The 15,096-nt window shown below is 35.1% G+C and overlaps 1 protein-coding gene across 2 annotated transcripts in view; it reads right to left on the bottom strand.

Annotated features, from left to right (window-relative positions):
• LOC141543078 (carboxypeptidase A2-like) overlaps window positions 1-15,096 on the bottom strand; it is a 41,748-nt gene that overhangs the window by 16,740 nt on the left and 9,912 nt on the right. The window contains exons 1-5 of one of the 2 annotated variants that reach the window (XM_074267923.1): window positions 10,590-10,675; window positions 3,939-4,020; window positions 2,803-2,937; window positions 1,994-2,089; window positions 676-777 (exon numbers count right to left, since the gene is read on the bottom strand). In XM_074267923.1, the coding sequence (XP_074124024.1) occupies window positions 676-777; window positions 1,994-2,089; window positions 2,803-2,937; window positions 3,939-4,020; window positions 10,590-10,654 (480 nt within the window). In that variant the 5' untranslated portion in view covers window positions 10,655-10,675. Of the gene's footprint in view, window positions 1-675; window positions 778-1,993; window positions 2,090-2,802; window positions 2,938-3,938; window positions 4,021-10,589; window positions 10,676-15,096 lie in introns of those variants that run through there. The other variant, XM_074267922.1, reaches the window with a different exon arrangement.

Here is a 15,096-nt window from a genome sequence, read left to right on the forward strand (position 1 = left end):
TTTTTTTACTTTTTTTGACTGACTTCTATCTTGTGTTGTGTTCTGTCTCAGGAGCTTTCTTCCCATGTCTTGTATTGTACCTAGGAATCCTTAACCTCATTTACACTACATTAAGCTATCTGGAGTCAGGAAGATGCATCAAAAGATGAGTTCAAATCTAGTCTCAGACACTTTCTAGCTGTGTGACCCTGAGCAAGTCACTTAACTCTGCCTCAATTTTCTCATCTATAAAATAAACTAGAGAAGGAAATGGCAAACCATTCTAGTATCTCTGCCAAGAAAAGCCAAATGGGGTCACAAAGAGTCAGAAACTGCTGAAAAACAACTGAGTAAAATTCCTTCTCTGTGTCTGTATGATGCTATTCTCTATTTTAGGAATATTGTTTCTTTCCCTTTTCATCTGTTGAATTCCCCCTCAATTTTTAAAGGCCCATTTAAACTACTAGCTATATAAATCCTTCCATGATCACTCTACTCTAAACTAATTCCATGTCAGCAGTGATCTTCCTTCCCATGTCTCATATGTAAAAAAAAAAAAAAAAAAAAAAACACCCAAAAACTTTGTCTGCAACTCTTTAAAATGCACTTAAATATAATATATATTACATAGCTGCTGTTTGGAGAGGAATGAGTGGGTTTCACTGCAAATATTAAAACTATTTAGATTCAACTTACCTTAAGCACATTCATGGGCCGGTTTTCAAAAGAATGTCCTATTTGCAGTTTGCTCACTAGATTTGGGTACTGTTCAACAAGGTGGTCCATTTGTTGAAAAATCTGAAATTTTTAGGTACAGATAAAGAAATATTTGTTAAATCAACTACCATTTCAACTTAGGACTATTTTCTCTTTCCCTGTCCCATTCCATCAGTGCATTAATACCAAAAGCAGTTTGTATATGTTAATATTTTAATTTGCGATAGTTAATCATAAGCCATACAACCCATGGTTCAAATCCTAGTTGAGAAAAAAGAAGCATTTTGCAGCAGAAGGAAAATTGTATTTTCTTATCCCCATGAGAAGGACATCTTTCTATCTTTTTTTTTTTTTTTTTTTTGAGGCAATTGGGGTTAAGTGACTTGCCCAAGGTCACACTTGGAACTTTTAAGTATCTGAGGTCAGATTTGAACTTAGGTCTTCCTGACTTCAGGGCTAGTGCTCTATCCACTATGTAACATATTTCTATGTTAACTGTTCCAGCTGGAAAACTTTCTAAAAAGGCTTCCTAGCTCCTTAAACACAAGAAATTAAGCACAATTTTAGGTTAAAATATTTATATAAGATATAAGCAATATATAGTAGAATTTTAGCTTCCTGAAGACAGGAATTTTTTTTGTTTTGTCTTTGTATCTTTGTCCATGTTTCCTTCCATGTATCTTTTCTCATGGTAAATACTAAATGATCGTCAAATGGAAATAAATTACATTTTCTTGGTGACAAATTCTTGCTTCCTATCTCCATGTATTACTTTCCCTCTCTCCCATCCTTATTCTCAGACAGAACTTCCATATACCTGTTGAGAATACCAGAGACAGTCATCAGGTAAAGTCAGAGAAATGATAGCAGTAGGATTCCCCCCCTCCAGGTTAGCGGCCTGATTCTTAGCATTTCCCTAATTTGAGGATTCATACTTTCAAACCTGATGTAAGCAAATTATCTATATGCTTGCAAGTGTCCTTAACTTTTTTTGTATCTTGAACCTGTTTGACAGCCTAGTCAAGCCCATAGACTCCTCAGAATGATGTTTTTAAATAAATAAAATTAAACATATAAGATTACAAAGGAAGGTAATTATTATTTAAATACTTTAAATAATATTATTTTAAATACTTCAAAAAAGAAAAACAAGTTCATACATCCCAGGTAAAGAACCTTTGATAGAGACTAGAGTTTTAGGGCAAAAGTTGAGGACAGGGGCTAGTTCCTTAGAAAGCTGAATTCTAAAACAAGGAAGATTATCCATTTCTTAAATTAAACAGTCTGAAAAAATCACCTCTTCCAAGTTATGGTAGTTTCCAAAATTGAAGCTGTAGTCTGTTTTTCTTGTTTGATGAAAAAGGATCTCTTCCTTCTCTTTGTCCAGCAGAGTCTAGGATAAATCATTTCCATTATATTTTATTTGTGGCAATCCTTGTCTTATGAGCAAGAATGAAAAAAGTGAGGGCTGAAGAAAATGGACAGAAATCCTAAAGTAAATAACAATTCAGAACCTATTTTTCCTCTTATTGAACATACCAGCTGTAGTGCTATACATTATCCTCAAAGGATGATCAATATCAAACTACAGGTCATATTTTAACAGCAGTTTTCTTGGTCAGAAAACACAAGAGTTAGTCAATGGAAAGGAGACCTTAGTCTAGCAAAATTATTTTATGTAAGAAGCATCCATGACCAATTGAGTGGTTAGCTTGCATCATGACAAAGAACTGTGTCTCTGTTGGAAGGTGATTTTTGTGTCCACCTTCATAAATCAAAATTGATTCACTTTAGAGCAAGGGGAAAGCAGGTAGTGCTGAAAAAAACTGAGGCCTTTATATAAATAGACCTAGGGTTATAGCTCCTCAGTTCTATGTACAGCCAGAAAGCTTTTTTCTTATCTCCTTCATTATTTTCAGATTTCACTCATAACAGAAAGGAGGTTCCCACATCCCATGGGATGACTCTGCCTATTGAAAAGGGGTCAGTCAATTGATTTCAGAACCAAGTGGGAGGTACAAAGGATAAAAGAGAAATATGAGAATGACTTTATGATTGGTTCATTTTAATCAGGCTTGAAAGAGGAAAGATCTTTGGAGTACTCACTTGCACATCTTCAATCATGATGGAATAAGGAATTTTATGGCTCTCCAAGAAAATTTTGACTGCTTGTAGACTGGAAAAGGGAATTCGAACATGTACATTCTTCCCTGGAATGGTGAGGGACTTCCAGAAATCAAGCTGTAAAAAGAAAGAACAAAACCAAGCTGGGATGATCATTCAGTGCAATGGGCCTATTTTCATTTCACCTCATTTTGATAATCCCTTTGGTAAAGTTATAATATAATAACAGGCAGGTTGAATATTGAAATTGTCAACTTTGGCCCATTATTAAAAACTCTATGTTCTTAATATAATATTAGAAAGTCTATGATTTTTAATAATGATTGGACATCATGTCCAAAAAAAAATGATTCAAAACTTGTGGTTGTATGTTATAATAAAGTTCATCTATTAGAATGCAAACATATTAATAATTTGTAAATAATGCCTAGTCAATTTTCAGAGCTTTTAGCTTTACAAAATATTATCATATCTGTCTTCTACTGTTAGTCCCACCATAACTATTTGACATAGGCAGGCCAGGTATCATTAACTCTATTTTTTCAGACTGGATCTGTGAAGCTCCCTCTACCAATGTAAACTGACATGTGTTCCACTTTATAGTTATATATATATAACTACATAGTTCTAATTTATAGCCCTAGAAAATCACCTGGAACACAGTCAGTCTATGTCAGAGGCAGGAACCCAGGTCTTCTAAGATGTAATTCTCTAGTCACTACTCCCATGCTTCCTTGCATCTCTATTTTACAGGAGTTCATTAGAGGAAGTGCTAAGAATAGGACCTAAGATTCTTGAATCACGGTCTCATTTACTTTCAACTGGAGTCCAAATTCTGAAGCACTTAATGGGAATTAGTGTGGTGGAATGGAGGTGGATGTTAGATCTGTCATAAGAGGCCCTGGGTTCAAACCTGACTACCCACAAGCTGTGTTATCTTGAGGAAGCCATTTGATTTCCTTGGGACTCAGTTTCTTTATCTGATATCCTCTAAGATCCTTTGTTAATGCTCTATTATATTTGACCAGATATATTTCCAGAAAGGGAATCCCAATCACCTTTTTTTAACGCTACATAAAATCTACTTTGATAAACATGGATCCAACCAGAAAGGATACCTGAAGGTGAGATTCTCTTTCCAGTTGCCTCAGCTTTGTAACTTCTTCTTCATTCCTTGGTGTGATCTCGAAAACCTGGTGTCTGAAGAAGATAGAACCCCAAAGAAGGCTTTAGACACATATTGCTCCTTGTGGTAGCTTTCTCTAGTCATTCCTCAGTAGGATGAATTTAAAACTTCCGATCAATAATTTAATTGACAATCATCAAGTAAGAAACAATGTGCTAGAAAATCTATGGAATGAATTGGCTCTATTTCTCTATTGGGTTGCTTTAGCTATGAGATTTACAAATATGTTATATTGGTTTTGTTTTTATTAGAGGAGTGAGAAAAATCATAGCTGCAGTTAATCTTCCATATTTGTGTATTTACTTTTCAAGATTACAAGATATGTTTTTTTCTTTTTTTTTTTTGTTTTTCCCTTTTGATCTGATTTTTCTTGCCCATCATGATGAATATAGAAATATGTTTAGAAGAATTGCACATGTTTAACCTATATCAAATTGCTTGCTGTCTTAGGGAGGGGAAGGAAGGGAGAGAAAAAAAGTTGGAGCACAAGGTTTTGAAAAGGTGAATGTTGAAAACTATTGCATATATTTGGAAAAATAAAAGACTTTTTAAAAAGACTACTAGTAGTATTAGTCATTTTCACTTTCATGTGAGCAACCATACACTTTTGTTGCCATGTACAAAAAAGAAAAAAACAAGAGTGTGGGCAGGTTTTGGAGAAGCTAGTAGCATATCAAGTCTTGTTCATCTCACTGCGGTAAGGATCTCCCCAGTACATATTTTCATTGTTTCCCTTTAAAACTCAAGCTTTCTGTTGCAGTTGTGCTTCAAACATAGTGCTAAGCCCAAGTTACAAAGTCAGTGATACAGATTAGTGAAAAAATAAAGGTGTTAAATAAACTTCATACAGGAAAGTCTGCAGATACTGTCACTTCAAGATTGGTGTTAATGAATCAATGATTAGATATACAGTACAATACCCCCCCATACCATCACTTCCATCTGACACAATGGAAGGTAAAATTCAGGTTTAAAAAAAGTTTGGTTTTTAAGAATTTCATTTGCTGTACAGTGTTTATGGTACTGTAGATTTCATGTTTTATGAAAAATGCATATTGCCCAAAATCAATGTGGGGCTTTTGTTTATATTGAGATGTTAGCACAAAGAGAGAGAGAAGGAGAAGGAAATAGCAATCCAGTCTAGTATCTTTGCCAAGAAAACCCCATGGGATCAGAAAGAATCAGACTGAAATTGTAGAACGACAACAAAAAAAGCACAAAAGATCACCAAATTCTAAGGCATTACTAGCAACAAAAAAAAGTTTGCATGTTTCCAATTTTATTTTTGTGAACGACATTTTATAGGTTATTTCATGGTTACTCTGTTAGGAAAAAAATGTATGTTTTCAGAATCAATGTTTTATTATAAAGAATTGTTTGCAGAAAATTGTACTTTCAGAACTGCCTAGTGAAAGATTAGTTTTTGGTGGTCCTAGGAACCTAACTTCCATTTCCCATAGATTTAATATATCAACATTTGCATTTTTTACTTTTGCTCATTTTTGAGGAATGCTATCCCTGTGAAAGTTGAGGATTGATTATATATGAAATCTGACTCAACAATTATGAGATAAAAATCTAAAGATCAAAAAATGTCCAAAATTAGAGTCAATTTATCGGCTAGGTACACTGATTCTCAACAATACAATTATACCTGACAATCAGTAAAGCTTTCCCTCTTCCCCATCCCCAAAGAATGGGTAGGAAAAAAGGTTAGAAAATTTCCATCAATTGAACAGCCACTTAAACAGCAAGTGATTGATATATATCTTCTATGTCTTATGTAGAAAAACCCAGGACAGTCTCTAAGCTATTCAACCCATGTGGCCAGAAAGCTGGCAAACTAATCTTGGGAGAGTGGAGCATTTGAAGGATAAAGTCCATTCTCACCTGAGTTTCTCAATATTAATTTGAGTCTAATCTGCACATATTTCCTAATTTCTTGACTCTATTATGTTGTTTCTCCTAGTAAAATACTACTTTCTTGAATGCAGATATGGCTTTGTATTTGTATTCCTGATATCTAACATAGTGACCTATTTGCTTAAGCCAAGGTTACATAAATATTTAGTCATTAATTGAACCAGCCACAGTTATAAGAAGTAAGAGAAATAAAGAAGTGGTCAGACAGATAGGAGGAAAATCAGGAGACAGTATTATTGTAAAAGCCCAGAGAAAAGAAAATACCAAGAAAAGGATGACTGACAGTGTTAAAAGGTGAATGAACATTAATCAAGAAGATTAAGAGAAAAAGAGAAATCAGTTACAGCCCAGTGAAAGAACTCTGGGAGATGACTAGGAACCACTATATAGAATTCCCAATACCCCTATTTTTGTCCGCCTGCATTTTTTATTTCCTTCACAGGCTAATTATATACTATTTCAAAGTCCGATTCTTTTTACACAGCAAAATAACTGTTTGGACATGTATACATATATTGTATTTAATTTAAACTTTAACATATGTAACATGTATTGGTCAACCTGCCATCTGGGGGAGGGGGGTGGGGGGAAGGAGGGGAAAAGTTGGAACAAAAAAGTTGGAAGCAATTGTCAATGCTGAAAAATTAACCCGTGCATATATCTTATAAATAAAAAGCTATAATTTTTTTTAAAAGCCTTTAGATTTGGCAGTTTAAAGATCATTGATAACGTTGCAGAGAGGGGTCTCATTTGAATGATTAGACTGGAACAATCTTACCAAAGAGTTAAGAAAAAAGTAATAAGAGATAATGAAGTGGAGGCATCTATGGGGCAGAGAGGTTCTGGGCTGGAGTCAGGAAGACTTGGATTCAAATCCAGCCTTAGTCCTTACTACCTCTGTGACCCTTGGCAAGTCATTTATCTACTGTTTACCTCAGTGTCCTCATCTGTAAAATGGTTATAACACCCATCTCCCAGATTTGTTGTAAGGGTGAAATGAGATAATAATTATAAGTATGTTAGCTATTGTTATTATCAATCATAACCCACTAGGGAGACAAACTGACTAAGTGAGGGTTTTTTTGAGGATGAAGGAGTCAAGTATAACCAGGTAAAATGAATATCAAGGGCAGCAGTGGTCATGGCCACAAAATATTTGGCCTGAGGCCCTTTGGGAAGGGGGATTGGATAATGTCACCTGTATTGCCTTCGTAAAGCTGTTACTATCTTCAGGCAGGGTACCCCATGAAATAGAATCAAGCTACTTGATCAAAGAATGGGAAGCCTACATTCTCGTAGATGCTTGATTTAGAAAAAAATAAAAGAACATTGAATTCTTCCCTTTAGTTCAGAGTAGTTCATACCTCTTAACTATATACCTTGTGGATAACTCATTTTTTTCTCTCTCAAGGCTAATTATCTTATTATAATAATAAAAATACATATTATCTCCTAGTTGTCCTAAAGAGAGTCCTTCATAAATTTAAAAGAACTAGATAAATGTTCACCTATTAATAATTAATTATCATTGATTTTGTTAGGACCAGCAACGAATATTAGAATAAGAGCTTGTCTGTTCTCAATACCAGCCTACCTGCATTCACTTTCCTACTTAGAATGTTGACGGACTAGAATATCTTTTTTAAAATGTGTCTCCTCCCAAGAGGAGATGAGGAAACAGTTCAGAAAGGTGGAATAGTGATGCCCATAGTCACATAGGTAGCTTAGTAATGGAGTCAGGATATGAACAGAAGCCCTTCAGCTTTGATAACGAAGCATGGAATTACATTGAAATCTTTCTACTTCTTTACCTGATCCCTCTTGAGACCAAGCTAATAATGGTCGTGACAATATTTATATATGACTTACTATATGTCAGGCACTATGCTAAACACTTTGTAATTATTTACCTCTTTTGATTCTCACAACAACCCTGAGAGGTAGGTACTATGATTGTCCCCATTTTATAGATGGGGAAACTGAGGCAAATCATGATTTTTTTTTTTTTTTTTTTTAGTAACTTACTCAGGGTTACACAATTAGTAAATGGCTGAGATCGGATTTGAATTTAGGATTTTCTGTCTCCAATTGCTGTGCTCCATACACTGTACCATCTGGCTGCTACCTAGCACCTTGGGGTTATCGATAAAACCTCAAGCCTGTGAAATAGATAAAACTAATCCATCCCAACCAGCTGAGGATCGAATCCAGGACCTGATGTCATTAGCCTTATGTGTTAATCAAATTAATTCATCAGCCAAACGTCCTGCATTATTCATTCTACCTAGCCCATGTCTGTGCCATCTTCCCCAACTTTAGTGCCATATCTCTTTACAATTCTCTGCTGTCTTGTATCGAACTTTACAAATGTTAAGCTTTTTCATGTGTTGAGTGTATCCTCAAAGGAGCATAGTAACTCTCAGGCCTTCTTTTTTAATATATATATATATATTTGTATTTTTAATATTTAATGACTTTTTAGAAAGAAAAAAAAACATTAAATCATTTCCCAATTAAATGCTGCATTGAATCCTCTCTTGTAGGAAAAAAAGAATTAATTCAGCAAATCCAGTCAAAATAAAATTGCATCTGACCATGTCTATCACATTCTACACAGGTGATCCCTTACCTCTCTCCTGAGAGAAGTGTTTCAGAACTTTTCTATCCTTTCCCTGACCAGGACACCAAAAATCTTAATATACAGTGGGTTAGGGTGCTGTTATTCACATCATGTGATTATTATTACTGAAGCTGGGGATTGTAAGGGGAAGTCAGGTGTTTATTCTTCAAAGCATTCAGTATGTTCTTCAGTCATTTTTCAGTCATGAGCCACTCTTTGTGACTCCATTTGGGGTTTTCTTGGCAGAGATACTAGAGGGATTTGCCATTTACTTCTCCAGATCATTTTACAGCTGAGGAAACTGAGATAAAAATAAAAGTAAGTGACTTGCCCAGTCACACAACTAATAAATGTCAGAGGCCAGGCTTGAATTCAGGAAGAGTATTCCTGACTCTAAACCTAGTGCTCTATCCACTGTGGTACCTATTTGTCTCTATCTCAAGAGATAAGCATAGTAAAAAAAAAAAAAAAAAAAAAAAAACCAGAATTGTGAGGAACACTGTTTCCTGGAAGAAGGGAGGGAAGGTCTGAAAATAAGGGAAAAAGCACAGGAAGGGAAGATGAGGGGATAGTCATTAAATACTCTTCCTAATTCACCATTTTATTTAGAGTGGGTTCCCAAGCAGGAAAGAACTTTATTTTCACTAATTCACTAATTTAATTCAGCTAACACCTATTTGGAAACAACTATGTTCAGGACAAAGTCCTTGCCCTCCCAAGTTAACAAACTAATAGAGAATATAAGGGCCACAAAAAACAATATAATTAACACATACAAAATAGAAACATAAGTGAAGAGGAAAGAAACAAAGTGAGCTATGGTAGAAATCTAAGAAGGGAGAACTGCATTTGGAATCAGAAAAGTTAAAATCAGAAGACTTAGCCCTGTTATTTATTTGTTTGGCAGGTTAGAAAAAGCCATTTCCCCTTCCTGAGGATCAAATTTCTGTAAATGAAGGAACTAGGATAAATAACTGGTTAGGTAAGCATCATAGAAGAGGATTTAGGCTTTAGAAGATAGGTATTTAATAGGGATTCGAGAGGGGACATTCTAAATACACTGGCACAGGATATGTAAGGTATGATGAGAAATCATCTTATTTAAAAAAAAATTTCTAAGTACAAGGTGAGAGAACGTGGTTAAAAAGCAGTTTTTCTGAAAAGGATCTGAGGTTTTCAGTGGACTATAAGCTCAGTCGGTGTCACCAATATAAGATGTAGCCCAGAAAGCTGATGACATCATTAAGCCTGGCATTTAGGAGTAGAAAAGTGACAGAATAAGACTTAGGGTGACCCAGAAGCAGAAGGGCTATCTTGTGAAGGAGTTCAATCTCTGTCACTTGGATTCTTCTGGCAAAGGCTGTATGAACATTATAGAATGGATTCTTGCTCTAATCAAGGTGGATCTATCGAGATAGTCCCTAATTCTATGATTCAGATTCTGAGATAGTCCCTAATTCTATGATTCAGATTGTGATCCATTAGGAAAAGTTGTGCAGGACATGGGAGACAAAGGAGATTGAAAGGAGAAGCTTCATTATTTTGTATATTTAATTTTTCTTAATTCTTTTCTACTTTTCCCTTTTTTTCTATCACCTCACTTGTTACTCCAATGCTTGGACCACCCCACTTTTAATTTGAGAAAAAGATATATTTGGGAGTTTTAGATACCACTTAATCTTTCTGAAAATAGAGAGGGGGCAGGATTTGTGATTACATTGGCAGAGGGAACTCTAAGGTGAGGGAATGAAGGAATTCCCTCAACTACTGTCCATCTCAGTAATTTGAAGTCTCAGGGAGTTGCCTGGAATACTAAGCAGTTATGTGACTTGCCCAGGGTCCTATATACAGTCAGCATTGTCAGAGATAGAAGTAGGGTTAAGGTACTCGAAGCATCAATGCCAAATCTGCCCATTAAGCCATGATCTCTCTCACTCATAATATAGCTCCTAAAGAGATGCCATACTACAAAAAGGCAGGCTGAGCCCCTGTGAATCTCAGGGAATAAAAACTTTAAAAACAAATGAAAACAGAACTTACCCAACAAATGTTTCCCAGCAGGATATGTACCCAACTAGAAAGCCAAAAAGCAGAATAGACCTCATGGTCAAAGATTTCCCCCAGGTCTAATAGACAACATTCACTACCTGATCTTATTTATAGGGACTGTGGCTAGAACTTTGATCTTTTCAGGACATAAGTGAATTCCCACATGGCAAAATTCCCACCAGTTTCAAAAACTCTCAAGGGGATAGTCAGACACACCTGTTTCAATCAATATATTTTTCCATTCAAATGATAAGATAAAGAACAGTTATTACATTTTGAACAGATTAGATGTTTTCAAAATCTCTTTGGGAAAGAAAATATAATTGCCAGAGTATATCAAAATCATAAAAACTATTTATGGCTGATATATAAATATGACACCTAGGTTTCGCCTAATGATAGGAACAAATTTATAATCCTAAAAACTAAAGTTCTTTCCAGGCCCATATCAGGAAGATCAATAGCTATATGAGGACATAATCTGCAATATCAGCTTATTTCTTAATTTTTTTTAAATACACTGCTCCTAGGAGGGCCATAGAATCATCTTGCTGATGAGGAAAGTGAGTTCCAGAAGCATTTATTAACATACTCAAAGTAACATAGATTGGAAGTTACTTAGTTCATATTTGATGAGGTTCCACAATGAGGTTTTCCATTTGTTTTGCTTTTCTCAACCAAAGTCTCTCAACAGCAGGCTTGTTAACATCAGTGGAAACCTCTAAAGCAGGAGTATAAAACTCAAATAGCAGCAGGGGGTCACTAAACAATACAAGAGGATCCCTGCCATCACATATGAACTTAGAAAACCACTTTTTCACATTATCTTATGTTTTGTTGTATTTGTATTTGTAATATTTGTATTAAATATTTTCCAGTTATACTGTAATCTGGTTGAGGATACACTGTGGAGTGTTGTGGTTCAAATGCAACCAGTGGACTTTATGTCTAACACTTTTGCTCTAGAATAATATTCCCCCAAAAAACCCCAAAGCAATCCTACTTGGCCGTCAATGCAAAATTCCTAGAATACTAGAGTTTGCTTTTCATTAAATAATGAAAGAATATTCTTAGTTGTTGGGAAAATCATGTTTTATAATATTTTATTTACACAAAAATGGGAGAAAACCTGGATCTGTGATTTCATTGGCATTGAGAATTCTCAGTGAGGCAAGTCCCTCCACCATGGAGGTCAGCACTTTCTCTAACTTAATATCTAAGGATACTTGAGCATTAAAAAGGTAAATTGCTTAGGTGCTTTAGGAAATATATATCAGGGATGAGACCTGAACTCAAGTCTTCCTAAGTTGGAGGCTGACAATATTCACTGGGCAACATTGTCCCTCATACAAATCTCCCATGTAAATAAATATGCCTTTAAATGTGAAACTTATAATAGGATTGGGATTGGACATCCTTAGTACAGGGAATTCTTAGGTAGGGAAACTCTCTGTACCAACTCTGTATGGACCTTTTCTGCAATTTATGGTCTTAATAAAGTAGCCTAGAATATACTATAACATATTTAAAGTGTATGGGGCTGCCTGCCATCTAGGGGAGAGGGTGGAGGGAGGGAAGGAAAAAGTCAGAATAGAAGTGAGTGCAAGGGATAATGTTGTAAAAAAATTACCCATGCATATGTACTGCAAAAAAAAAAAGTTATAATTATAAAATTAATTTTTTAAAAAGTAGCCTAGAGTACTGCATGAAATAATTTGCCAGATTGGTGATAAGTGGGCTGGTCTGTTGCTGTCCTTTGTACTCGAAGAGGTGCAAAATGACATCACTGTGTCAGAGTAGAATTAGCATGTCCCACTGTGGCTGATCAGACTGCTTTGCTCCTAGAACAGAGCACCTTCTCTGATGAGGGCAGATCATCTGGGTTTATAGACCAGCTCTCTTCTCCCTACCCAATACTGCCTTTCTAACAAGTGATAACAAGGAAAGTATTCACCTCTCTATATATAGCTAAATCTTTATCTGCAGACATGATGATTTTTCTCCTAAATTTCACAAGTGCTTACTTGATGAAGAAAGAATGATTTAATGGTTTGTATTTAACAAATTGCTTGTTTACATATATAATCTACCTCAAATTGCTTATTGTCTTAGAGAACAGGAAGACGAGAGAGTGAATAAGACAAATTTGAAGTCTAAATTTATTTTTAAAATGAACATTAAAAATTATCTTTAAATGTAATAAGAAAAAATGCTATTTAAAAGAAAAACTTGCTTATTTAACTAATTATATCTCATCTTTTGGGGGGCAGTTAATGTGAGTAAATGAGCAATAGTTAGAAATCAAGAATATTGGCCTTCACTGTCCAATCACCAAATTTTATTTACAACCTGCTGGATGAACATAGTATTAAACAGGATGAAGATTTGTATGTAGGGGAAAGTCTCCTTGGGCTCCAGATCTGCATTTCCAATTGCAAAGGGAACCTCTCTCCTTGAATATCTTACTGACAACTGAAGTTCAACATTCTGGCTGTTGCTTACTACGTGATTCCAGACAAGTCATTTTCCCCTTTTTATACCTCAGTTTTCTCATCTTTCAAATGAATTGGATTAGATAATCACGAAGGTCCTTTTCTGTTCTAAAGTCTATGTCTAAAACTGACTCGTGCTGTTTTCTTCCAAATCTATTCCTCCTCCAGCTTCTTTATTTCTGTTACCAATTTTATTAGTCTCCCATTTGTCCATGTTCAGTTATCTTTGGCTCCTTCCTCTTTCCCTCTTCCACAACCAGTTACCAAGGATTTTAACTTTTGCCTCAGCAATATCTCTCCCATTGTTCCATCACCATTGCTGCTACTCTAGTTCAGGCTCTCATTCTTCTTTCTCTCAACTATTGAAGTAGATCTCTAAACTATCTTCTTACCTAGAGGCTTTTGCCCAATAAATTGGGATATTAGATGTAAAGAAATGTGCAAACTTTTTCCCTCAATAGATAGTATTTTATTTTTTCAATAACATGTAAAGATAATTTTAAACATTCATCTTTGTAAGTTTTTCTGTTTCAAATTTTTTCTCTTTCCCTTATTTCTCCCCTCCCCAAGATAGCAAGTAATCTGATATGTTATTCATATACAATCTTTTTTAAACATTTTTTCATTTGTCATGTTGTGCAAGAAAAATCAAATCAAAAGGAGAAAAAGCAAACAAACAAAAAGAAAAAAAGCAGAATACACTTCAATCCACATTCAGTAACCAAAGTTCTCTCCTTGGATGAAGATAGCACTTCTATCCCAGGACTATTAAAATTGTCTTGGATCACCACATTGCAGAGAAGAACTAAGTCATCATAGTCAATCATCATATAATGATACTATTACTATATACAATGTTCTCCTCATTCTGCTCACTTCACTCAGAACCAAATTCATTTTAAGTCTCTCCAGGCTTTTCTGAAATCAGTTGACTCATCATTTCTTGCATTACATTCATATACCATAACTTATTCAGCCAAGAAATGTACAAACTTTAAAGCACAACATACTCAAAGTACAATATTATGCTGTCATTGTTACTGCTATTGTTATTATTCCAATATATTCTATTTACATAAGCTGGATTTCTTTTCCCAATATCAATCTCAGTTCATTTCATCCCTCTACTCAGAAATTTTCATTGGTTCCTCATTGCTAGATTTGTAATCTAGGAAAAAACCCTTCTTGTATCCCATCACTACTCTCCCTTTTCTCTACTCACACAGGCTCTTTTTTCCCCTTTTTGGGACCTCATCATCTCTCACCTGGTCTATTAAAATTAAACTCCTAATTTCTCTGCATGACTTAGTGTCTTCCCTTTCCAATCCACCCTCCACAACTGCCAAACCTATATCCCTAAAACACAGATCTAATTGTCTCCTCTCAAAAATCTTCAGTGGTTCTCTAGGATAACTTATCAAATTCCCAGCCATTTAAAACTTTTCACAATCTGATTCCTACCCTTCTAAGTCATTTCATGTTATTTGCTTTTACTTACTCTCTGTTCCAATCCAATTGATCTGTACAAAACAGATTCTATTATAAGAAGCTAGGTAATACATTGGATAGTGCCCCAGGACTGGGGTTAGGCCTTAGAAAACTTTGTGACCCTGGGCAGTCACTTAACATCTTTTTGCCACATCTGCCTTATCTGGAAAAGAGAGTTGATAATAGTGCTTAACATATAAAATGAGATAATTGCAAAGTACTTAGCACAGAAACTAGCTTATGATAAGGTACTATAGATAGATAGATAAATAGATAGATAGATAGATAGATAGATAGATAGATAGATAGATAGATAGATAGATAGATATAGATATATAGATATAGATATCATAGCTATTATTATTCACTCTTTGTGCCTTTGTATAAACATCCCTATTTCTGGAATATGCTTGCTTGTCACCTGTTTTATAAAATGCTAAGCGTTCCTTCAAAGTAGAGCTCAAATGCTATCTCCTAAATGCAAGCCTTTCCTGACCCTTTTATTATTTCTTTTTCCC

This window comes from Sminthopsis crassicaudata, chromosome 5, assembly GCF_048593235.1.
Source record: "Sminthopsis crassicaudata isolate SCR6 chromosome 5, ASM4859323v1, whole genome shotgun sequence".
In the NCBI taxonomy this organism is placed as follows: domain Eukaryota; kingdom Metazoa; phylum Chordata; class Mammalia; order Dasyuromorphia; family Dasyuridae; genus Sminthopsis; species Sminthopsis crassicaudata.